Source organism: Musca vetustissima, unplaced genomic scaffold, assembly GCF_032173495.1.
Source record: "Musca vetustissima isolate MV318-11 ecotype Yass unplaced genomic scaffold, APGP_CSIRO_Mvet_v1 utg1769, whole genome shotgun sequence".
NCBI classification, from domain to species: Eukaryota; Metazoa; Arthropoda; class Insecta; order Diptera; family Muscidae; genus Musca; species Musca vetustissima.
This window is the reverse complement of record NW_026882413.1, coordinates 63,132-88,142: the sequence shown is the minus strand read 5'-3', so window position 1 is coordinate 88,142 and position 25,011 is coordinate 63,132. Positions and strand designations below refer to the sequence as shown.

General features: G+C 32.3%; 1 protein-coding gene across 3 annotated transcripts in view; it reads right to left on the bottom strand.

The window, feature by feature from the left end:
• The window catches only part of LOC133328745 (RNA-binding protein Musashi homolog Rbp6), a 219,639-nt gene that overhangs the window by 150,145 nt on the left and 44,483 nt on the right, over positions 1-25,011 (bottom strand). For all 3 annotated transcript variants that reach the window (XM_061537292.1, XM_061537293.1, XM_061537294.1), the window contains exon 2: positions 16,595-16,687. In XM_061537292.1, the coding sequence (XP_061393276.1) occupies positions 16,595-16,687 (93 nt within the window). The remainder of the gene's footprint in view (positions 1-16,594; positions 16,688-25,011) is intronic.

The window sequence follows — 25,011 nt, the reverse complement described above, 5'->3', positions numbered from 1 at the left end:
CCAAAAAAATGGAAGAGAAAAAAAGAAATGACGGTTTTTTTTTATCAAGGGAATAACAAAATCCAGAAACAACAAACACCGAAAAAAAGTAAGAATAACAACGTCAACATTTAAATGTTGATAAAGGCTACGCCTGTCAATACCTGACTACATTGTCGATACCTTTTGAGTTGTTGTTTTGTACGGTGTCGTTACAAAACTGTTTTCAGTAAAGGGATTGTGATGAAACGTGTCTTGCTAAAGGACATTTTTGGCCGGACCAAAGGGTAGTCATGGAACAGTGTGACCTGCCTTGTTGATGAGCCATCAGATGACGATGATGGTGGGGTGTGCCAACCTTGGATGCCCGGCTGGGTGTTTTGTTTGATTGTGTACAATTTTTGCGTTTAGGAAAATATTACACTTAATGACATTCGGTATCGTGCTAATCAATCTTGTGTCGTCATTGACACACGCACACAGACAAAAACATCGCAGTGACAGCAAACAATACGTAATGAATGGTTGTTGAACGACAATAAAAACAGAAACGGAATAAAATAAATGTTTAGTGAAATCAAGCTTGATTTCGCCGTGATTCTTATCGAATGTCCAAAAATGTATTTTCGGGCGTATTTATCACGGATCAAATCATGACAACGTGACACAGTGTAAAGCTTTGACCGATTACAGCATAGAAAGTCAAGTTCGGGGCATTATTTGCTCACCTCATCACCCGTGGCCGTCGGCTGCTGATACCAAAAGCTGTTATTTTGTCATTTTGTTTAATGTTCAGTAGTTAATCTCCCCCAGCAAATGACACTTTTGCACATTTATTTAAGTGTGTTTTTATGGCAGTAACATAAAGAGATTTTACTCTGCTAGATTTTGGTTATGTTATTGCCATGGGAAATACTCGTATTTAATGATATTTTAAATGACTTGTAATCAAAATTAAATATGAATATCATGTACGAAATTAATCACCATTGGTGTGGGGAAGTTTTACATCAATCCGAATTAGCAAAACCTTTTACGGTATTATACAATAGGTCTAGTTCAAACAATAGTTCTCAGATTAAATTCTATTAGTTTATGTATAATTTTCTATGAACTTAGTTCTACAATGATTGTCATTCACATACTAAAAATATATTCCAAAAGAATAAATATATTACCGGTATTTCAAATGATAATTTTGACAAAAAAAATAGTTTATTTGGTTAAGTTATATTTCGAATTGACAAATTTTCATTTTAAATAGAATGACCGCAGTTTAGTTCTGGCTACGACTGGCAACAACTTATAAACTATTTCTATAATCGCCACTATGATGATAACATCAACGAATTTTTAAACATAATCCATACGCCCATTATTTGGTAGTGGAGGTTGTAAAAAAGCATCTATCCAGTTATGGCATGAAGGAATCGATATCCAATAACATTTTATGAATGAGATTTTCCAAATAGCTAAGTAAACGCATACACCAGAATACCAAAACAAAAAAGTTTAGCCATTTGCCCTTCACTAATAGGCCAAAGTTATGAGAATTCGTGGAAAAGGGATGCTACACACATATACAACACAACATTGACTACCTAAATTGGGTCATGCTGTGAAAATGACAGTTTACTTAACGGTTTCATGTGGTAGTACATGTCGGCTGCCCGCATCTAGCTTTTAGATTACCCTCATTTAATGAGTAACTTAAAGTTGATATCTATCTGTTCTGTTCGAAAACCACTGTTCGCCCTCCTATCACAGTATATTATTATAGCTTGGCTGTAGAAAACTCGAATGTAATTTTTGATTTGTTTTATGTTGTCATCTTTAACTTTTCCATACACTTGTCGGTCTGGCGGTGGAAGCACAAATAATGTCATCAATACGGTTTTAATAGAGATTAATACAGTCATTTCGTCACTTGACTAAATCGTCAAAGAACTCGCCGTCTGTGTCACGGGGTGTGTCAACAAAATGACGATAAACATGCTCATTATATACATTCAATTTTATGAGTACTGTTATGTTTTAACTTTTAATCTTTTAAATGATATTTGAAGTATGGCAAATTGATGTTTTTTTTTGGCTATTAATGAACTTTAAATGTCAAAATCTTTTGCTAAGGAAACTCTTATCATAGGAAATGTATATTTTAATGGCATATGTTTTTTTAAATATATATTTATATACACATGATAAAAAAAGTTTTTGAAAGCTATAGATATAGATTGTTAATACGATTTAGTTCATGAAATTGAAAACATGACAAATATGTGTTCGTCAACAAATGGATCTGATGTTGGCTTTTTAAAAACTATATATATGTCGAGAATTAATTTATCAATTTTATAAGATGTTACTAAATAGTTTAGAGAAAAATAAATAAATACATTATTAATATCTTCTTGTTGTCGTGTGTATTCCCCAAAAAATGGGAATTCCCTCCGACCCTTTTCATTCCAGAGAATTTGACGAATCGAAACCCAATCCATGATATTTTGCATTGATCCCGTACATGTAAATTCCTTGTTATTTCTATTTTTTCAATACACGTGTTATGAAATTTTCATATACGGGTATCCAATGTTTGGTGTCCACAGTGTCGTGGAAATCCTGTACTCATAATAAACTCTGCATAAACTAATTAGAGTCTATTAAAATATGGCACTTGATTACAGAAGTTTTGCAATTCATATAGCTATGAAGAACTTAATATAATATAATGTCGTCTACTGAGAAGAGATAAAATGGTATTAAATAATAGTTTATTATTTTGTAAATTGACTTAATAACGACAAAAAGTTAAAAGTTTCTCATAGGAAAGGGGACAACAAATTTTTTTGTTTAAAAAATTTGTATGTTTTATATTCTAAAATGCCTCTTGCCATATCACTTTTGTACCTATATATAGTAAATACATATAATAATACATTTTATAAAAAAACATAAACAATATTCAAATTATATGTAAGAGCATAACACCAATTATCAAAACACATTTAAAAGGGTTCGCATCATTGTCTGGACCGGACAGTAAATATATACAAAATATAATAAAGAAAACAAACAACGTAAATCCCAATAATATTGTTTAAATCCCAATAATATTGTTTAGAATTTAAAAATGCAAATAATTTGGCTAGAACAAATGTTGAATTATTCAAAGAGATATATACTCTTACAAAAAGCATGCTTTTTTAACAATTTGAATCTGAAAACTTTTATGAAATATATATTATATATGAAAACGTCTTTATGAAATATTTCCTACTCATTGGCAATATAGTTTGCACACACCAAACGACTTTAAATGCAATTACAAAAATCGAAAATTTTATCATTGGCAATCAATAAAAACACAATAACAAAATTAGAGAAAATATCTAAACAAATTCAAAGAATTACTCTGAAGCACTTAACCCAAAATCGAATAATATCTATGAAATTAAACATGTTGTGTGTGTGGCATTTTTTGCCTAACAAAGAGACCAACTACAACTACAACACACTTGCATACATTCGATATTTTGCAAATTCAGGCTGTGATTTGTTTTTAAAACCATTTAGAAGAACTACAAGGCAAATGAATGCAAAATGCAAATTCAGAGATAGTTCTGGTTTATTTTTTTCAATTGGAATAAATAAAATTCAAATATATGTATATCGAGACTGGTAACCAACTGCAAGTTTGCCACCCTTTGCAAATCTATTAAGCTAACAACAACATCAGCAGCACAGCTACAGACACCAACTAATAAAACTAACACAAATTGCATTCTCATCTACCTATACCGACTGCAGAGTGTGCGAATGTGTGCACGTACATTTAGACAATTTGGTTATACAAATGCAAATGTGATTGTGTGCAGCTTAAATATCACTTGGCAACACGTTAACATAACAGACAAACACATTTGCATGCCATCACACAGATTGGTAAACAAATTTGTACCCTACATCAATATAGATTTGATAGAAAAGGATAAAGATTTGGTTGGGAATTATATTAAGGACTACCTACCTCAGAGCCGAAATATAACAAAAATATAGTATGTAACTATGTTATTATTATGAATGATTTAATGCTAAAAATAAAAGTTTGCAACTAATTCGAAAATATAGTATTGTCCTAATTACAATTAATATTGTCTGATAATTACACATTATATGGCGTTAGTTCGGATCAACAAAATCTATAAATACGAATTCTTAAAGGCCTTTGTTTAGAGTGTGAATGATCCGTATAGAGTATTGTAGGATGTATCTACTATTCAACATTGCACGTCTATAATCTTTCCTCAGTAATATGCCACATGCATGAGAATATTTATGACGATGTGCATGATTGTGTGCTGTGGGAATCCAATGAAATGTTTGAGTATGCGTTTCAGTATAATGGTTGTAGTAATTTTTGAAACGCTTATCAAATTTTAACAGTGCACTACCATAAAATGTGACTTTGTTGTAGTTGTTGTCGGTTGTTGGCATTGTTTTGTTGTTATAGCAATAGTTTTTAGCAGCTTAAACGGCATTGGAATATTTTTTTTTTTGATATTTTTAGATGAAAAAAATGTGGATACTTCGCCTTGTCCTAGCATTGAGAAGAAAGGAAACGGTGGGAGAAAATCAACAAAGCGAAAAAATACAATTCAGACGAGCATTAAACTGAACACCAAAAAGAAGATAATAATAAATTTTTCTTCTGTTACTACTCTACGTTTTCGAAAAGAAAACCCCCCAAACTCGGTGCAAAAATATTCGTACACAAACACCAACAGTAGTTGGTGGCGGGAGGTGGATGGAGTGTAGTCGAGTCGAGTGCTGAAAGCGTGAATTGCTTTTGTTGAAAGTAAAACGGATCACTTGCATCTCATTATTTTGAATTTTTCAAGTGTGAAATAAACGCAATCAGTTTCCTTTTATTTATTACACACTTTGAGCATACGAAACGTCTAAGCACCTTAATGGCACGGCTACAGTGGAATGAGAAGAGGGATTATATTTTATTGAGAATGATTAGAATATATAACGGTTTTACCATTAAGGTTGGTTATAGAGTAAAGACTTTGCGCTGAATCAAGTTGTATATTTGGGTTATTTAGAATTATAAGATTGGCAGATTCTAACATGATCACCAAGTCTGGAAGGTAAAGTCACTTTGCTTTAGGAATTAAGTGTATCACACTTCGTATATATTTGTATATGATGGTACGTAAATACGAAAATTTTAACTACTGGTAGATGTGTTGCTGTCATTACTGGATCTAGTTCACTGGTGTTTGAGCTTTAACTTTTGTTAATCCTAGGTATAACTAGATTTTATTTAATTTGATGATAGTATACTGAAACACGAATATGAATGCGATTGGTGGTCTGATTAAATTGATATACATCCATTGCAGCCATTTAGGTTTGAATTCCAACGACATTCAAAAAATTATGTCACGTTTCCATACTTTTTTTAAAGCAAGATTACGCCCAATTGTATGATAATTTTATTTCTGGTATTATTGATGAACCATAACTGAGTTCTCTTCGGATTTAGTAATTATCTTCAAATATAAGGTTTTTTTTTATAAAAAAATTTCATATATTTTCATATTTATTTTACTAAAACGTGAATATTCTTTTTGGTAGTAATCTTGTTCTTTCTTTGGTAATAAACGGCATTTCAAAATACCAGAAAACTAAATTTTTGTTAGGTTCATTGCAATAACCTATTCACATTGCTTAGTTATTTTAAATGCATACGTTTATTTAACAAAATTAAACATTTTGTTAAATATATAAATCATTAGATATTTGCATAGTTACTGGGAATCATATAACGCCAGAAAAAATACTCGTTGTCGAGTATTTATTTTGCAGTAAGATCTAAGATGAAAGCATTATCATTACCATCATCATCATCATCATAAACGCCATCGCTACCTCCATCACCACCGCCATCGTAATAATCGCTATGAACGTCATCTTCAAGTGCAGCTGTTTCGTCACTAACAAAATACACGCACATTAGGCGGGATGTACACACACACATACATACATCCGCACAGGCAACAGCTCTCTCATTTTACCATTATGACGGATGTACTGTCTGGAGCTTTTTCTGTTCTTGAACCATGTTTATTTGCCTTGTATTCAGTTGTTGTCGACAGTTGTAGAGATGGGGGTGTAGTGGTGGTGGTGTTGGATGTTGTTTTTGTTGTTATTTGTAGATGAGATGACGGCGATATACATTTCACTTGCCTTGCTTTGTCAAATTAATTACAACGCCACACGCGAAAATCGAGCAAAAACTAATTTTATTAAAAAGCAATTTTTATGATTTAATTATTTCGCGTAAGGAACCAAACCATTCCATGCTGAACCCAACCAAGCAGCCACCAAGGCACTCTGACAGTACACCAGACCCGTTGAAAAGTTCTTCCCTTCCATCGGCTGTGTAGACATTTCCTCCTTATGCCAGCAGTTATGATAGGATCACAACACCCTAGCGACAAGCTTTAAGAAGTTTTGTACTTCTTTCTTCGCTGCTTTTATTTTGCTGTCTCAGCCGAAACGAGTTAATGGAAAATCAGAAATGTTTTCATGTGGAAATATTGCATGGGATTTTTGTTACTGTGTGGATTGCATGATTTGATGGATTGGTTTGTAACATTCCAAAGAAAGAGAACAAAAAATATGAAATATACTAACACATTAATTTGGAATTTGATTTATTTCCAAATCATGTGGTGACATAACATTGTTCTAGGAAACGAAAAAAATATAATAATCTATTCGGAATTATAAAAAGATCAGTGGTACGATATTTAAAGAAACCACGATTTAAAACGATTTTGAAATTAATAAATTGGATAATAAGTAGTGTTGACGGGTTACCATTTGTATTTTGTTTTTGCAAAATAGTCAGGCTGAATCCCAGTTTGGATAATTCTAAGAAATTTGATGTTCTATAACGTTTTTCTCCACCAAATTTCAAGAATTTCAATTAGAAATATTTTCTTCAAAATCTTCCATATTATTTGTTTCCGATTTTATAGACCTACTTTTTCGTTTTCCTACATTACTTTGTTAAATACTCCGTATAAATTATTAAATCTTGTTATGGATTTTTGAAGACGTTGAGTCCATATTTAAGGTATTAGAAATTCGTTGGCACTGTTAGTGGAGAAAATCTCACAAGAGAGTATGAGAAGTTCAAGTGTAACCTATAGCTTTAATTATGGCCATTAAACATTGCCAGACTAAAAAATAAAAATACAAATCTAATTACATTATAACATTCAATTTAAATTATTTAAATTTCGAGCAACACCCCTTCATTTTCAACACTAAATAGTCAATAGTCACATTTATTTAGCCAAGTGTAATAAAGATACATGTGAGTGTGTGTTTGTTTAACGGTGAGTTGGTTTCTGTGTATGTGTGTGTGCATTCCCTGGCAAACGTTTATGATAATTCAACAGGAAACAATTTAAAATATGCAATTTTCGTTTATCACATTTTAGTCGGTTAACATGTAAATTGTATCATCGTCGCTGTTTTAATTCATTTTAACATTTCCACTGGAATTTATTGTTACGGCACGCGATAAAAATGGTAATTGAAACTTTTTTTGTTTTTCTTTGTGTGTCGTTGGTTTATTGCGCGAGTGGCACACATACTCTTTCACACACACGTTCCGATGTGAGGTGAAGCACGCATACGCCTTAACGTATGAGTGATATATTCAATTGTCCAGTCATTCAATCATTTATTGTTCATACGCACTGCTGTGCCGAGGCATGTTCAGGTAAATAAAATTGAAACTACAGAGAACTCTAGATAATGTGAACATCATAAACAGTGAACTCTCGATAATGTGAACTAATTCATATTGGTTCATATTTTCGATTCGACCAGCCTTTTTACCGCTAAATCCCTGATTTTTCCAATAGTTTAATGCCAGTTTGAGTGTTCACATTATCGAGAGCTCACTGTATTTTTTGAAATAGGGGAATTTAATTATTCAAATCTAGTAATAAATAGCAGTGTTATACTAGTTTAAATAAAATATTTAAAAACTTATTGGGAAGAGGAATAGTTTTTATAAATTAAAAGGTGTGGTCAGAATTGGTTCAGGGTTTAAATGTCAACGATATGTAAATTTTCCATATGTAAGACATGTGTGTGTGTTCTCATTTGATGATAAAATCACAAATTTCTTGTTTGACATTAACATTTGACTGCATTTATATTAAGGTGTGTATTTTTTTTGAAAAATCTTATTTTAACACGAATAAAGATTTAATATAAATTGGGGATAAAAATAACATTGACAGTATATATTATATATATCATACAATATATAATTCAATATATTGGTGAAATGTATAAAAAAATAATTGGTAAAAAACACTTGCAACATAATATATTTGCTTATAAAATTACTTATTTCATTTCAAACTACACTTCCAACATATGTGAAACCAAGCATCACGATAGTCAATCCATTGGTCGTTTTAATACAAAGCCAGAAGACTGGTTTCAAGTTTGTACATTTCAGAATATCGGTCGGTAGTGTTTGGTGATTTAAATTATTTTAGTGTACGTCATAGCTGTTGGCAGTCATTAGATGACATCGTTCACTACTCTTCTGGTTAGGCACTACTACCATTATACGGCCGCATCTTCAAGAGTTCTTGAACTTCTCAATTGACTTGAACGTTGTATAAATTACAGGAATTAAATAAAAAGGGCCCAATTCATAACTAAATTTAAAATCTACAATACTGCCATACTTTTCACTGTCATATTACATCATATTCATACAAACAACGAATATTTCCTCAAAGGTATACCATTTTAATGACTTTTTATTCACTTCTAATTTCAATGCTAACTTATTAACTCCGTAGTTTTATGAAATTATCTCTTAAAAGAAATAACTAATTTACGAAAGTATTTTATCCAAGTCTTCTTCTCCACAACATAAAGAAAATAATAATATAGATAATATTCTTCAAACTCTTATGGGTTTCGGCCATATCAAATGACTACTTCAAACTTCAAGTTCTTCTTGGCTTCTTTTTGGTTTTATTGGTATTTTTGTTGCCGCCAGCCTTTTTTCTCCAGTGTTCTTTTGTTGCGTTCTCTCTTCTCCAGCACGTCCATCATTAATTACTTTAAAAACTAATTTATCACTTAGACGCCAAAGTGGAGCTAATAACTTTTGCCCGGTTTATGCTACCGAAAAATAAGACTAAACCCGGCGAATAAATGCAAAGGGAGCGTGAGCTTGCTAACAGGAATAACGCAACGCAAAATAAAGTAAATCTTGTAAAAATCTTTTGAAGAGCAATGGAAGAATGAAATGGCGTAAAAACAGGATACCGAATGGAAAAACTGCATTCATACATTAATTATCTTGTAAATGTCTGGTATTTTCAGAATTCCTTTTGCATATTTTTCGTTTTTTTTTTCCCAGTGCATTCTTTTTCAAGTGAATCACTTGGATGGGGTTTTTTTGTCTTCTATATTTTTTTTTTTGGAAAGCTACTCTTACGGTACAAATTACAGTTTGACATATTGCTAGGACTGTGATGGTGACTGTTGCTGGCAGGAATTGAAAAACACTGGCAGTAAAAGGGGAAGAAAGAAAAAAGAAGAAAGAGATAGATAGAGAAAAAATGCCGATCCTTGGCCACTAACGAGACCGATATTTAATACGTTGCAGTTAGTACCAGAGACAGCCGGGTCTTTGGCCAAATCTAAATCTGTTGGATTTCTGCTGTTGTTTTTGCCTTCGGTGTTTCGGCGTTGCTTTACTTTTCGTTTTCAGGCAAATGCTGTTATTGGTATTGTTGTGTTTCCGTCTTTGTTAACTATCTTCATTTTTGTTAAATGTTGTGGTTTCCTTGTTGTTTTAACAGCTAATGCCAATAGTTTTTGTTTTGTGTTAAGGGCTCATGCTGTCGTCCCATTTTACTTTGTGCATGTATTTGTATTTGTAATACCCTACACTGTTACATGGTGTTTTTATGGAATATTAGGTTATGCTTGTATTTATTAGAAAATTAATAACAATTTTAGAATGTAAAAAAATATAATTTGAAGAACATGCGAAGGAAATTTGAAATAAATAAACGTAGAAATTTTCCGACACTATTCATCGATTAAATATTTTCTTCGAATAAATATTCCCAAATATGTAGCGTGAGAAATAATAATATAGGATATCGAATATTCGGCTACATTGGCTGTAGCATATTCATATTGTTTTCACCTAGATTGTTCATCCATTTCATTCCACTTCATTTTAGTGTGGGTGTACACATGTTATGTATATGTATTAGTCTGTATGCATATATAGGTATTTCTGCGATGATGTGGTTACTTTGACCAGGCGTTCAGGCTTAGTTAATCTCTGGGCAAACATTGGCTTTTTGTGCTACAGTCCGAAACCGCAACACAGCACAAGATTTGTGTCCACAAATCTACTGCTGCTGTTGTTGCCCCTCTCCTCGCCCCGAATGACTAGCTGTTGTTTTGTTTGTTACTGCTGACCAAATCCTCAACATCCCTTCATTTAAATTGTTTTTGTTGTTGTGGTTGCTTTCATTTCATTAATGAAAATAAAAAAGAAAGCAAACTATAAAAACTAACTCTTATTTAGGGATTGTGCCATTTCAGCGAAAGAGAGACATTGTCCACCCCTAACACCCACACGTCCTCTGAAACCGATGCCATTAAAACGTGGCCAACCGAATGGAAATTGCAGAGACGGCTTAGTCCATATATGATGCAGTAGCTAGTCAACCAGCCATCTAGCCATCATTGGTGTCCATTTCGTAGGGTTGTTACTGATGTTGTTGCCATTGCCATGGCCATTGGTGTGTATAACCTCGCCTGCTGAAGCAGTTACTGACAATTCCGTTCGTTTACTTTTTGGTCTGTGGTATTTTTTCTGTGTGCGGCACAGAACGCCAAGTGACTTTGAAAAATGTAGTTTCGTAAAAATAAAACAACAAAACACAAAAAATAAATAAAAATATTGGAAAATAAAAGCCTTTTTGGTTGGCTGGAATTTATATATTTTTAAGCCACTTTTGTTGATTTGTTGCCATTGTTTTTGTGAGTCTCATTTTGTTTTGTATGGCGTTTTTATTTATGTTTCCATTTGTTTTATTATTCCAGCCATGTTGGGAATGAAAACTAGATGATTTTCCCATTCTTTTTTAAATCTGTATAGTTATTTATTACACAAGTTGACAAAAACAACAAAGTGTACACATTCGATTAGAAAAACGTTAATTAATTTTTGTTGGTATGTTCCAGATATTGCAAATATTGGAACAACACTAAGTAAATGTTTCTGATTGGAGTTGACATCGTAAATCATTTACTATTTGTTCAGAAGAAAATCAGTTTTGGAATGAAATTATTGAGTTAAAGTAAAGAATAGTCTGATAATCCTGAAATATTTTAAGCAATAATGTAAGAAAAATCTCTGGAAAGTATAGTCTATTTATTTATTATTTAAGACGTCTCAGTACTTCCTATTTAAAGAATATTAGAAATATTTCTCCTAGAAGGAGTTTATTGTAGAGATTGATAGAGTACACTGTAACTTCTACGGATTCATCGCCATATTTCACAAAATATTCATTTTAAGTACATAGAATATTAAGTAGTTGCCGTTTCCGCGATTCAGAGTGAAATTATTCTTTTGTATGAATATTTCAAATTCAATTTTTTATTCAAATTTATATTTATAAATGGGTACTGCACATTAAATTATTGATGTTATTATATTACTTATTTGCTACTCCTTCCCCTCGAAATCCTTGATTAATACTTTTATTATTTGAAATTTATTCAAACAAATAAAATGTTGATTTCTTGTAAATATTAACATGTTTGCTCAGCCCCTCCATCCTTCCTTCCACCTATGTGTCAGTCAATTAGTCGTTATTAAATTCTAATTAAACCAGTGTTATTTTTGCAAATTACCAAATATATTCTTTATTTATTTAAATTTAATTTCTGATTAAATATTTGAAGAATGTACAGTTGGTTGTTTGTTTGCAACAGTTTATTTAGAAAACCAATAAACTCAACCCCATAACACGATTATCTTTGTATGTGTGTGTGTTCATAATTGTGAACTCACACAGTCCTATGGCATAAAGAGTGAGAAATGATGAGGGAAAAAACTGACTACTTCTCTTCTCAGAAAAAAGAAAATAAACATTAAAACGTTTATCTTTTAAAAGGATTTCATTTGATTTTCTTTGTGGTTTGCATCATCATTTTTTAAAGGGAAGAAATAAGGAAACTTTGTAATTTGTATAAAAAAACAAAGAAACACCAGATTTATTGAACTGTTTTTCTTTTCATACAGGAATTTCTAATTGATAAATTTCTAAGAAAAATCTGTTGGCAATATGTTTGTAAAAGGTGCAATTATTTTTGTAGCAGAATAATTTAATTTACTGGTTGGTTTAAAAAAATGTTTTGGGGAGCTATTGTAAAAACAACAACAAATATGGTGTTATAATAGTCATAAAACAAAAATTCTGAACATGGACAAGAAAAATTTAGAATGTAGATTTCACTCGATATGCTTATAATAATTAACAGAGACAAATAAAAAAATGAAATCGATTTTTTAAAACATTAATAATATTGTCAGATATTTTTGTTAAACATTTATTTAAAATCTTAAAACAGTATATAAAAATAACAATATCTAAGGAAATTCATTTATTACTTTTTTTTTAAATTTCATATTTAGTCCGCCTGGAGATATTCACCAACCTTAACTTCAGATTTGGTATAACAACTGGATTTTATCTACGAATTAATTTTTTAAAGTGTTCCTGTAAGACATTACTCTTACAAAATCGACTGTACATGTATTACATTGATACATCAGAAAATATATCATTCTTCCACAAAAGAAATAAAATCATGCAGAAGGAAGAAAGCTTGTCATTAGAACTCCTACGATCTTTCTAATTGTAATTGCTTTGTAATTTATAAAGTAAATTCAATTTTTCAATATTTTATTAGTTTACAACCTACAAACCAAAATGAAAAATAGCCCCCAAAGGCATCCAAGGACCAGAGACAACAAGAAAATGCAATTCAACATGCAAGACACGAATGATGGCATGTCGAAGTGAATGTCTAAAGATGATAATAAAACTAAATATAAACGAAAACATGACTTGTTGTTGATGTTGCTAACTGGGATGCATGTCTTGTCGAATAGTTTAAATTCTAGTAAATCTATTTTCCCTCGACACCCCCATCACTTGTACCCACTACAAAGATTTTTTTTTCGAAAAAAAATCACTGACAATAGCAAAAAATTACTTCTGTAAAAATAACTAAAACTACAACAAGGACATATTTTTACCTCTACAACTCGTCCCCTATTATTCTTTGAAATAAAATCCGTAGGTATTAGAAATAAAATGTATACTATTTATGGTTTTTCATTATTTCTTGTCGATATTTCTGTTGGAGTATGTATGTGTGTGTTCAGGAGTTTCATTATGTCAATGTGCTAGTACACATTTGTAAAAATCGAAATGTAATGTCGTTTCTTGTCAAGATTAAATTTGATTATATATTGATCAAACAATGTTACCCGGAATAGCTTTGGGGCATAATACAACATTGCACCAATACCAATATGGCCTGAATGCATGCTTGTCATCGAATAGAGGTTTTCAAATTGAATGGTATCGTTAAAGGCAACAAACACAAGAAGTGGAGGTACAAAAGTTGTTGTATTGCTAACACTAAATATACACTATTGTGTGTGGGTGTGTTAAATAGGTTGTATGGACAGAAATTAAGTTAAAATTCTGAAATGGAAATCAAAATTTTAATTGTAGATGAAATTTACGGTATAACTTTTTATAAATTTGAACCAAGCTACGGCTGAACTATACACAGATGAAGAAATTTCTTATTACTGCTTCTTAAGTATTAATAATATATATAATTGTTGTATATGTTTTATTGTATTTCCTAACGATGTTAGGTGTATGTCTGTACTAAGTCGGTAGGCTACTATCTTCTGGAGTTTCCGAATGCACCAGTTAGAGAAACGAACATGCAAGATATCCATTTGCTATGTCCACATTACAAATATAATTTTATTTTAATATATTGCAGTTGGATTAGTGGTTCTTCCCTTTAGCAAAACGTTTATATATATATTAGGGGCACAGCTAATTTTTCGTCATTTTCGCTTTAAATTCACTTATTCTACAAATGGGACACATATAAAGGAGTGGTGCGAATAAATACAGAAAGCTGCACTTGCGCCTTCAGGAATATGCTTAAGAAATGGGTTTAAGATGTCTGATTTATATCATGTCTGCCACCTTTGTAACTTGGTATCTCTTCCAGAAATTGTTTTTATTACAAGACATTTGTCTTTATTCCGTTTCTGATATTGCTGCAACCGATCGAGTAGGGTACAATGGAACGGAACCCATAAATATTGCCACTGGCAATTGAACACAATCATTGTTGTACATTGCATGTTTATGAATTGTTATTCTTCTTCTACTTGTTTATAGTATTCGGTCACTGGTGTTTTTGCTTCGTGCCATAACGAAGGCACGTTTCTCCATGGACACACCCCTTACATTTCCCCACATCTGGTTCCTCTTAACATATTGTCGTTTTCTTTTATTTTTATGCAAAAGTAATATGCATTAGAAACATTCAACATTTGGCATACAAAAACTTGAGCAAATATACAATATTTGAGTGTGATTGAATGAGTGTGTGGGCATGTGCATGTGCAGAAATGTGATTGTATGCAAAACAAAGTATTGTCAAGAAGTCAATCAAATTATTTATGAACACACACAAAATGTCTTTCTTCTTTTTCTCATTCTCTCATTGCTTATACATGCAAACAAAACACACATCCATACACTGCATCCATGAGTACAAAGATTTGGCGAATTTGTCATACGAATTGAAATTCAAAAGAAATGAGAACAGTATGCTCCACATAATAGCAATTGTTAGTGGTAGACATTTTAGCTATACTTTTAATCATTACAATTATGTGGTGTTAACTGTATGGTTGGATCAATAATGATGACAATGATAATCAAGTTGAAGAAAATCGAATTGCATTCGAAGTGGAATAATTCAAGTTAAAGTCGTTTAATAGAGTTTGGGAAACAATTATTTGCATCATCAGCATAAATATGTCGTTAATTGTATACCGCACACCAGATATCACAGTTACGTTGGCAATCGAATTTAATTGATTTTTACTTAAATGAATTCAAACACATATTAGTCTAATAATTTGAACTATTTTCGTTTTTTTGTGCAAGTAAACTGTTTTTATATAACAACATTCTGCAAATACTGTTTTTGGAAGCCATATATCACTTGTTTTTGCATAACCGGTACACACTTATTATTGGGAATAGATCAGCTGATTTTAACGACAAAAACTGACTGTTCGTTTTGAACTTTGTAATTCTAGACCTATTAACTGTGCAGATATTTGATTACATTATGGTTAAAGAACAACTTGTCCACTTTTTTGTTTGGAATAAGATTTAAGAAATCTAAAGAATTCGACTATTTTGATTTTTCTACAAGATGTGAATAACTATGAAAACAACAGACTGTCTCTAAGATCGTCGTTGCAATTGTTCAAACCATGTTCAAACATAGAGAAGACATATATATTAAGTTGATTAAATATCACTGGATCCATACTCATATTTGTATTGAAAACAAAGTTACCTCTGTATATATACGATTCGCATCGTCAGAATATGATGCTACCTACCCATATTACTATTTGCACTTTTGTATGCTGCATAGTGCCCCCAGAGTCTTTTCATACTTCATTTATCACTGAGTTTAAGACAGCAATGCAATCAATAATATTTCTCCAACTTCTGTTCTGCTTCATTCATAAAAACTGCTTACAATGTTGAAAACAGAAATGAAGAAGCCAAAACCATGCACAAGAGTTCTCTTCAGTATATCTTGCAGTCCTTTGTCCAAGAATTTTTGTATGGTAATGGATTTTTATTTCGGTGTATTTGTCAATGGTAGTGTTGGTTGCTATGGTTGTCAGTGTTTGCCGAATATGTCGAACAGTCGTTTGCACACATGTGCGTGGAATATAAATGTTTAAGTGTTTGTGTTTTTTGCACATAGAAGAAAATTCAATTTGAAGCCATAAATTCAGTTTTGTCTTTCATTAGGACATGTGCAGATGATTGTATATGCATATGTGCGAGTGTGTATGTGTTCAATTGCTGTACAGAACATGTGAGTGCTTGAATTTGATAAGTCTTTAGAGTAATAAATGTTTTATTGTCATTACTTAAGTTGTAAATTTTGTATGTCTTGGTCTGTTCATATGCAGCTACATTGATCCAAATATTAAATTATATTTTACTTAATATATTGAAAGGACAGACAAACCGACATACAGGCATACATAGAGTGCCCATTCCCCTTTTTACTACAATTGAATGTTTAAGCCTTCTGGCATTGCACTTTTATGTGAAAACGTCATATAGACATCTTTGTCTTTGAGATCTATGCCAGTACTTACCGGACCAAATTGTTCGAAATAGCTTTTGACGTCTTCCAGTGTTGTGGGCGCCGATAGGCCACCCACAAATATTTTCTTCGTTCTCGTCACCATCTGCAAAATTAAAAAAAGAAGAAAAACATTAGTATAGATCATTGCAGATGACTACGTAGTAGTCTGTAAAAATATTGTGTGTGGCTGTTATAAAATATTTGTTTAAAATTTTAATTTTCCGAAATTTGAGAAATTAAAACGTTTTATGATCCATAAAGTATCTTGCCTGTACCAAATAACAATATTTTATGATAGTGAGCATTATTTGAAACGTTCTCGTATAGATAAGTAACGCAATAAAAGTTTTATTGTCTAACTAAATATGTATTTAAAATTCCAAATCAGCAAGTAAATGGTACCATCTTTCGTCATAGCAAATTGTAATAAACAGGGTAAATATTTAACATTTAAGGCAATATTAACAGTGTTTAGTGATTTATCCGACCTATAACAGTTTCATTGAACAACAGTTATTGGTAAAATGAAGTGTAGTTTTCAGAACAGAACCCTCAAAACCTAAAAAAAAAACATTATTTATATGATCGTAGAATTCTGGCCCAAAAAATCAAATGAAGAAAAAAAAAGGAAAAAAAAATTGTAAAATTGTTTCTATTCAATTAGGTCTGGAGTGATAAAAACATACCAGATTTAGAAAATCCCTTCATCATATTTGAATGTACTAAATGACTAAATATATTCTGAATTTGTTCTATTTGAATTCATATTTCCCTCGGAAAATTTTCATTCATATTAAATGACGAGAACTCGATTTTATTTTATTCATTATCTACATAAATATAACTTTTCACGTATTAAATAACACTTTGAGAACATTTGCAACTTGTTTTGGTATCTGTTGATGGGAATCACCACAAACAATATCAAAACATTAAGCATGCTTTCCCGATGTGCTCTCGAATTCCTTGATTTGTTCAAATGCGTGCAGCGGCAACAAGGGTAAGAAAATACGCATCATTTGCACCAGGTGCTGTAACCGCGCATATACATGCATGTGTGTAAATGTGAATTTGAGGGCGTAAAAAGTGTTAGAAAAACAAACAGGAAAAAATTAAATGCAAACGTATGTAAGCTGTCATCAGCTTTTAATTACACACACGTTTTGTGCCAGGTCGTGTGAGCATTTGCACATCCACTCACTCAATGCATACCTCTGCATGTTAACGTCTCGAAAAACAAATAAAACATCAGCAACAATGTTGCATGTGTTTACAACGATATAAAATTACACAACCCCCTTACCCAGCACGAGTGCACGAAAGTGTTATGTTCACCTCAAACTCCTTGATGTAGAATCTGAATCTCTATTTCTACGCCCCCTAACTATTGTCACTAGGGGGTGAGCAGCTCTCATATTGCTGCTTATAAGTTTTTGTTGCTTGTGGCATTTAACTCGTAGCAATAATGGTTAGCATTTTACAAATTTGTTGCTTAACTAAGACAAACAAAACCCACCAACGTCGAGAATGTACACAGACGTATGGTGGCACTGGCGACTGGGAGAAACGTTAAAGATAACCATTACCAACACCAACATAAAGAGAGTAAGAACTTTTGCCAACCTCCGTTTAAGTGTTTAAAATACTAACGAGCCATAAGCACCATGGTCTGTTCGTGAAGGCACCAACGTCAGCGTCGTTGCCGCCTCCAATGCCAAACATAAGGTTACCCGGTTTTTTGTTTTTGTTAATTCACACTCTGCCTTTGCATTGCATTGTTCTGCCAGGCATGTTGTAACAACATGTAGCAGGGCTAAGAGCCGATTCGAGAGTGCAACACCCGTTTTAACAGCCAACAACTCACTAATAATAATTCTTGAAACATGATTGTCTTAATGGGATAAACAGCGTGATTACAAAACGACGTTTTGTAGCCATTTACCCCAGTGAAATTGCAGCAAGGACATGCACTTGCTCACACAGACCAAAACACACACACTCACTCACAGCAGCATAAAAACGAGAATGTTAACATGAATGCCTCCTTCAGACACAGGCAAAGGCACGCACGAACGCATGCACGAAACGAAACGAAAAAGTAATCAACCACAGTAATGGGCAAGAATGGACGTTGCTGTTTACTTAGTTGGGCTACTAAAATTCACAAAACAACCAACAAAAGTTCTAATAAAAGGCTTACATGAGAAGTCAAGAACCATGGACTATGACAGTGTAAAGTTTAATCGAGATCGACACTAGAAATTAGGGCATAGACTTAGCAATACTATATTTATAGAGATAGCAACCATTTTTTTCTAAGACTAAAAATTAAGAACAAGAACAAAACATCAACGAATGTCTGAAAATTTTAATCTAATATTAATTAAGAGAAATTTAAAACCCCCATTGATTTATGTTTTGAAACCACTGTTCGTTAATTATTATGATTATCGTGAAGTGTAAAGGCACCATTCTGCTACTTAACGCCATTACTAACATCCTAATTGTACACTTACCTATGACATAACCCATTGGAACATTTCCCCAAAAAAATAAAAATATTTCTGTGGCATATTTTCCAAGATAACTAAAACTCAACATTCATTTTCTAACCATCATTCATTCCCATCACCATTCCCACATACCCATGCCCATGCCGTTATCCATTCGTCCGGGGGGAGCAACAGAATTGCAGTACGGCATTTTGTTGTTTTAGGTTGCCACACAGACATCTCGGTATGTCATTCATGCATTTTTATATAAATCATGTGTATTTGCAAGATAAATGCAAACAAGCAAACACACACACACAGCACACAATGGACGGATGTGATGAACGAATTGTATGAGGGCAAACGAGAGATGGACAACACGAGGAAGAGTTTCCTTGCAGATTGGTGGAGTGGTGTTGAATTTACTTCCTTTATGTTCCTTCTTAACATAAAAATTCAATATGGGACAAGGATAAATGAGAAATGGGCTTACAGATGTTAAAATGTCATCAAAACAGAGTTGTTAATAGGATCATGATTTAAAAACGAAACGAACCAGGCCAACCAACAACCCCATTTAGCAATAACAACACAGCAACTCATTGTCATCATCAGTGGCCATATACCCGAACATCCGGCCAGCTAGTCTTCACTAACAACAATGGGCAATATATTTTATTTTACCATTGGTGTTGTTGCCGTTTTTGTTGTTGGTGTTTGCCAAAGCAAAATGTTTATCACATAAAACATTGTTGTTATTTGGACCATAAGTCAATGTGACATATTAATTTGATTTACCAACAATTTAGGAAAACAGAATTTTAAATTGTTTTAAGGAAAAAAGGATTACTCTGCAGAGATGGCGAGAGTGAATTCTTCGTAAATACTCATGTTGTAGCTTAAAATTAAAATGTTAAAATGTTTTGTTTTGTGTTCGGGGATTAAGGCTGTTAGTAGTTTCTGTAAATTTAAAAACAGAAATAAGCTAAGAGAAACTAGACAATAATATACTTTATAAATATATAGTTAGTAGTTAATTGTATCGGATTATTCAATTTGTAAAAATATAAATTATATTAGTTCCTTCAATATTAGATTTCTTGAACTATCGACAACATCTACATTCGAAATTAAGCGGACTTTTCCACTTTGGATAACAAATCTTGACTATGTTAGATGTTAACTAGGAAAACAAAAATAAAATCCTAATATCTTGGTAGATATAATCGATGAATCCATTAAATAACAATAATTATTATTTTTTCAATTTATACCCAGTATGTGCTAATGTAAATTGTTTCCCATATATTCACTTACAGAATTTCAATAAAGTGTAACAAACAATGCAGAAACTTTTGGAAACTATGTCAGCTTGAGTTTGCTAGATTCATACGACAGCAAACTTCACATTTTACCTATCAACCCAGTAGTAAGTGTGAAATCATTAAGTGCTGGTGATAGAAAATACACGAAGAAAAGTGAACATTCTACCTCGAGCTATCCGAAGCTATTTAACATATCCCAATCAAACGCCAACGAACTTGTAATCACGCAGGATATAAGCGTAAAAAATAAAGTTTATTTAATATTAAAAGGATTTGTGTGACATTGTCGTGTGAATGTGTGAATGATGGAGACACGACGTGTTGTAATGGATGTTATTGACATTTTTGTGCTTTGCATTGCTTCATGTGCCAGTATATGTGTGATAAAGAGAGTATTTTTTCATACAAAAGATTTACCTAGTTACACACATACGCTGAAACTCATGCAATTTGTAGAAAATATATTAAGGATTTAACGAGTTTTGTGTTACAAACTCCGCTCTCACACTCATAAGTCAAGAAATGTGTGTAAATATGCATAGCGTTTACCCTTTTTGATATCGCCCCTGCTTTCCACGCATTTATTTTTATTCTCTGCTCATCAGCATCTCCTGAATTATCCTTGCGTGTTACCGTTTTCTTTTCTTTTTTTTTCAATGAGGGCATTCTTTACAGGAATTGTCAGCAGCGCTGAAAGGTGCGGAAAATTATATACAATTTTTTGCTGCTGCTTTGTTAGTTTTAAATTTGAATTTACATTTATTAGAGTTAAGGGATTTTCCAAGGCAAGAAAGAAAAAATGGAGCAAACGATAACAGCGATGTCGATAACTCAGGAGAAGTAACAACGCATTTACGTTGTGTTTGCGAGATATGTAAAGGAAGTGACTCACAAAAAATAAATATATGCAAAATTATAATAATTTTTGTTTCCCTTCGCGCAACAATCCCTGGCAATCTGGGAACTTTTGTGAAGGGTTATAATGTGCCAGATCACAGAGTGTCAAAGTGCTGAAGGCATTCTTTTTTTATTTTCCATAGAAATATTCTCCTTTGTGCTGTATAATTTTGCCTTGCTAAAATGTTAAAAAATCCAAGTGAATAAATAATTCACATACAGGGAGTGTAAAGTGTTAAATTGATTTGCCTTCTTTTGATGATGACTTTAATGGAAAATATTTTCCCTGAAGCATCAAAAACAGCAAAAAAGAACGAACAATAAAATTTATAATCATATTCATAAAAGTGGCTAATTTCTGAAAGGAAGCAATGGATAAGTGCTGGAAAGGGGGTTGTTTTTCAAACGAAGCTGATTGTAGATTATGGGGTTAAAAAAATTAATTTACATAAGAGATTTAACAAGTATTTGTTTTAAAATTACAACATAAAAATATTCAAATTCGAATTTAGTTAATAAAATGAGTGCTTTTGATCCGATAAAACAATAATGATATGAAAATATTTAAGAAGAAATGTGAGGGTGGGGATTTCTAGTATTTATTTATTTTGAATTAATAATAAAAAAAATAATGTTGATTACAGCAAACATGACTTTATAGAATTTTTGAGTTTGGAGAAATTTGTAACATCGAACATATTTTATTATTGTAAAACTAAATCAAAGTATAATTAATCCCTTAACATCGAAGATATTATCCCTTTGAAAAAGAATAAATCAGAGTAATGCATCGAATAATACGAATATGTCGCACTAGTCAAACATTTCGAAACAAAATTATAAAAAAAAAACAACTATTGACTTTAATTTCCTAACAAAGAGTGAATTTTAACACTTGTTCAGCCTCCTCCGATTCTATGAAAGTTAAGTCATTATAGTTTTCAGCACATCATTCACTTCACTCCGTAATGATTTTTTTAATCACCGCCCATATTCTCAAAATGGGTTTTAAGCCTTACCACATCTTAGAACATAATTCTTTGTAATAACGCCACGGCTTTGCTTAACGCCATAGCGCCGCTTAACATGTAAATGTGCGGTAAAGTTTTATCTTCATATTTTTTCAGTTTATGGTGAAATTTTGCAAAATGTTCCATTTAATTTATTATGTATGTTTCAAGTCTTTGTTGTTGTCTGCGTCGCGTGTGTTTGGGGGATGCTTCAGACTTTTTCTCATTTGTTGAGGTCTTCCCTTCGGAAAAAATAAAGAAACATGCCAAAATTGTGATACGAGGAGGCGGCTGATGGCAGCCTAAAAAAGCCAAGACAGCATTTAAGGCCAAATGAATGGCAGGAGGCAGTGGTAAATTTTATAGCAGACATACCGCAAACACCACATGTGTTTAAGTACCCCTTTTACCAGAAAATATTCTTCTTCTTGTTCTTGTTTGTGTAACATCATCTTCATAATACCAGCATCATTATTATCGTACTCATCATTAGCAGTAAAAATTGTCGGTTGGCTGGTTGGAATATAACGGCATCTTTGCTCTTCTGCCAACAGCATCCTCATGATTATTACTTTCGTTACCGTCGTTGTTTGTAGTTGTTTTTGTATCTGTTGTCAACATCATCCGTTTCAACACCAGCATCGGCATCAACAGACTCTACACAGTCGGTGGCTGTGGCAATGCCGACATGTTCTCCACCACAAGGGAAAAATATGGTTTTGTAAATTAAAAACTTAAAATTTAAATTGAATTTGGTATTTTTAGTAGACAACAAAAGCCAGGCCAGTAACAATTTACACAGCATTTACATACAATCACAATTTATTATTTAAATATTTTTAAAACGACAAGAAAATAACAGAAAAAACGACACTAACTCCCCTAATATTAGCAACATAAAAAACTTCGTTCCTAACAAATCATGATCATAAAAATTACCAAAAAAGACGAAACTTTTTCTTCACAAAATGAGCATTTGTTTGATGTTTCAATGTTTTAAATTGCCGCAATTTTTGTGTCTGCAGCCGATAAAAAATTCATTCCAAACTAACGAGTTTATGTCAGTTACATTCATATTAAAAAGTTGTTATTTTAAAAAATGACAAATGTTTGATGTTGTGGCAAAATATAACAAACGGAACATGTATACATATTTTCGTAGATATTTATATATTTTTAAGGTATTCACAGATTTTTCAACAATAGTATAGTTTAAAGGCTACACTTTTACGGTAATGTTAATATAGGTGTAAATATTTATCAGATTTTGAAGATGCAAGATTTATAAAAAATAGCGTATGTGCCAAGCCGAAAATAAGTGAAAAAATTTCAATCGAGTGTGATTGGATAGTCTCGGTTTTCTTCCATTTCCTTCTAAAGTCCTGCAAAAGTTAGGAATTAGGAATTATGCCCAAAGTAATCCGTCCAGATTTGTGGAATAACTATTATGGTTTGAACAATGACTTTGTTGCACCTGAAATTTTGTTAGTATGCGCCTTGCTTAATGCAGCAGTCCCTAATAAATGAGGAAGTTTTTCGATCGTGGATTATTAATAAATATAATTCTGTTATGGTTAAACATATTTCTCAATGAATAAATTCAGATACTTGAACCTTCTCGGACACTTTTTCGGAATCCGTGAATGTATGGCATAGTAGTCATATTCGACAGCAAAGCGAGTGACTATAATATGTACATAGACAACTGTAAATATTTTCTTATATTTTGATAATATCTCAAATATTCCTGAACATTTTTACAAGAACTCTGTGATTTCTATTTATATGAATAGTTCACCTTTTATCGTGCTAACTAGCTTATTTTACTGAATTAGCCACTATTAAAACTTACTTGAGAAACGTTTAAACCGTGCACCCACATTAAGCAAACAATGTAATAAATTTTACCTAAAAATGTAATGAATTATCGTAATCTTCAAAAAAAATGCTTCTACTTGGCAATCAACCGGTATTAACCAAACGCTTGTGTATGCCTTGAGCGAATTTTATTCCACAAAATAAACCACAGCGATAATTTTGGAAATTATTCAACACCTTAAACGCCCACGGGGGCAAAGCAAGGACAAAAAACCAGCACCAGTTACACCAGCAACAAAAACGAACAGAGGAACTAGTTGATAGTATACCGATATCAGAGTGAGTGTTGCCTTGCATTGTATGCTGGGTGGTACGGAGAAAAAATTCCCCCCAGCTATATAGAGGGTGGTGGCTCATGAATTATGATGATACTTTTACAACTTCTCATAAAGCTGTCTTTTGTTAAATTTAACCAGCATTAACTTCTAACCGAATGAAATCCAAACTATGTATCACCACGACGGCATCCGTCCCTACCGAATGCCAACTACATTGTCTTTGACAGTGCAGTGCACCATGGCATGTTATGGTAGAGGAGACAACGCAAGATAGAAATAAAAAACATGAAAATCAAAAAGCAAACTAAGCTTAGTTTGCTTAGTGAAGTAAATTTTGACTGAACTACTGCCGCTGCGACTACGATTTACATTTATTCAGTGCAAGCAGATTTTTTATGCAGACGAAATTTATAAATGTATTCCACAAATCATAAATTTTTTCAAAAATTACAAACTGGGTAATTGGTGAAGATAATTTTAGTATTTTTATTAAAAACATATAGGGTAAGGTTAGGATGACTAACGTGTAACAGAAGTAATACCACCA